Raw genomic sequence first — 1489 nt, 5'->3', positions numbered from 1 at the left:
ATGCTCATGATCATTTTTTTTGGCTTCTCTTCTTCTTTTATACTTTGCGATAGAATGAATGCCATACCTGCTTTGGTTTCCATAGTGATCCATCATCATTCGGTCTGGCCATGGTGCAGTCTGATTGGGTGGAGCATGTTGCTGAGTGTAGGTGGGGTTTGCCACCTCTGAGGGAAAGAAAAACAAGTTTTGATGAGAGCTGATCTTTCTTTCTTTCTTTCTTTCTTTCTTTCTCACTCACCGTTGCCCATCATCTGCATGTTGACCATAGCTCTGGATCCAGGTGGGCCTCTTGTAGGCAGCCCGCTGTTCATGTTGGGGACCATGCGACCAGGTCCGATCCCCTGGCCCATCATTGGCCCTGCAGTACCCCCCATGGGTCCCTGGGGACCCCAACCCTGCTGCATGGAGCCCCGCATTGACCCGTTGCTCATCATGCCTGATTTGGAGAGAAGAATTAGTCCGATGTTGAGTTGATTACAGTCATTTAAAAAAAACACAAGATACTATATCTTTTCCTGCCTCACCTGCGTTGGCCATAGCAGCTTGGTTGGCCATGGCTGCATGACTTCCCATCATGCCTTGTTGTTGTTGTTGCTGCATTAAAGAGTAGGGGCCGTGGTTCCTGTGTTGAGGGGGGAAAGGCCTGGTGGTGTTAGGGTTGGGAGCCATATTGCCGTCCATAGACATGCTCCTGACTGGAGGAGCACCTCGGCTTGGTTGGCCCGGCCTGGCACCGTTAAAGGCTGCTGGGAGGAAGACACGTTTTTCTTTTTACTAGTCATTATGTACAGTATTGTGCATATGCTGAGAGAAATGTGTGACGGAGGTGTCCTTATTTTCTCAAAGAGATTCTAAAGATTTTGTGCAGTTCAAAAGCATTTAAGACCCAGAAATGATCAAATTGACTCGGACACTAACATCCTGTTGCAGACGTACTTGCAGGGCCGACTGGAGGGAAGGCTCGGTGCTGGTTGGGGGGGCTGCTGCTGCTGCCACTGTCGGCCATCTGCAGGATGTCGCTGATGATGGTCTGTTTGTCCGCGGAGGAACCAGGCGGCACAGAGGAAGAGGAGGACGAAGAGGAGGATGGTCCTCTGGCCGGTGCCTGGCCCCCGAACGGCTGTTGCTGGCCGCCGCTCTGCAGGTCCTCCAGCAGGTCCTCCAGCTCACTGGTCTGAAATCAGCAACAGCAAAAAACTCTTACACATATACTTCAATGTGTCAATGACATTTAAAAGGCTTGTCTGCGAAAATGTGCATGTTTCAGTATCCACAAATACACATTTTACAGAATTTTCAACTTGGTCATGATTCTTAATTCAAAGTTAAAGCATTACAGTCACGATCATATAAAACCTTCTATTTTACTGCTTTTGACAGGACATCCTTTGTCTTAGTAAAAAGTGAAAGTAAAATGCAGTTTCTCAGGTGATGAAGCTAGTTTTGCCAACAAAGAAAAAAGGACGTTTACTGAGGATTAAGAGTG

The 1489-nt window shown here is 48.0% G+C and overlaps 1 protein-coding gene across 1 annotated transcript; it reads right to left on the bottom strand.

Annotated features, from left to right (window-relative positions):
- Window positions 1-67: 67 nt before the first annotated feature.
- LOC111647525 (nuclear receptor coactivator 2-like) lies at window positions 68-1202 on the bottom strand (the record flags this gene model as incomplete). Its single annotated transcript, XM_023397142.2, has 4 exons — window positions 940-1202; window positions 528-749; window positions 242-439; window positions 68-167 (listed from the first exon to the last, which is right to left on the bottom strand). Coding segments are annotated over exons 1-4 (590 nt in total), but the record flags the coding sequence as incomplete, so codon positions are not given.
- Between the last annotated feature and the right edge of the window lie 287 nt (window positions 1203-1489).

The sequence above is a fragment of the Seriola lalandi genome, unplaced genomic scaffold (assembly GCF_002814215.2).
Source record: "Seriola lalandi dorsalis isolate HSWRI2012SDOR001 ecotype SW California unplaced genomic scaffold, Sedor1 jcf7180002035461, whole genome shotgun sequence".
Classification (NCBI taxonomy): Eukaryota; Metazoa; Chordata; class Actinopteri; order Carangiformes; family Carangidae; genus Seriola; species Seriola lalandi.
The sequence above is the reverse complement of the archived record's forward strand: the minus strand, read 5'-3'. Positions and strand labels throughout refer to the sequence as shown.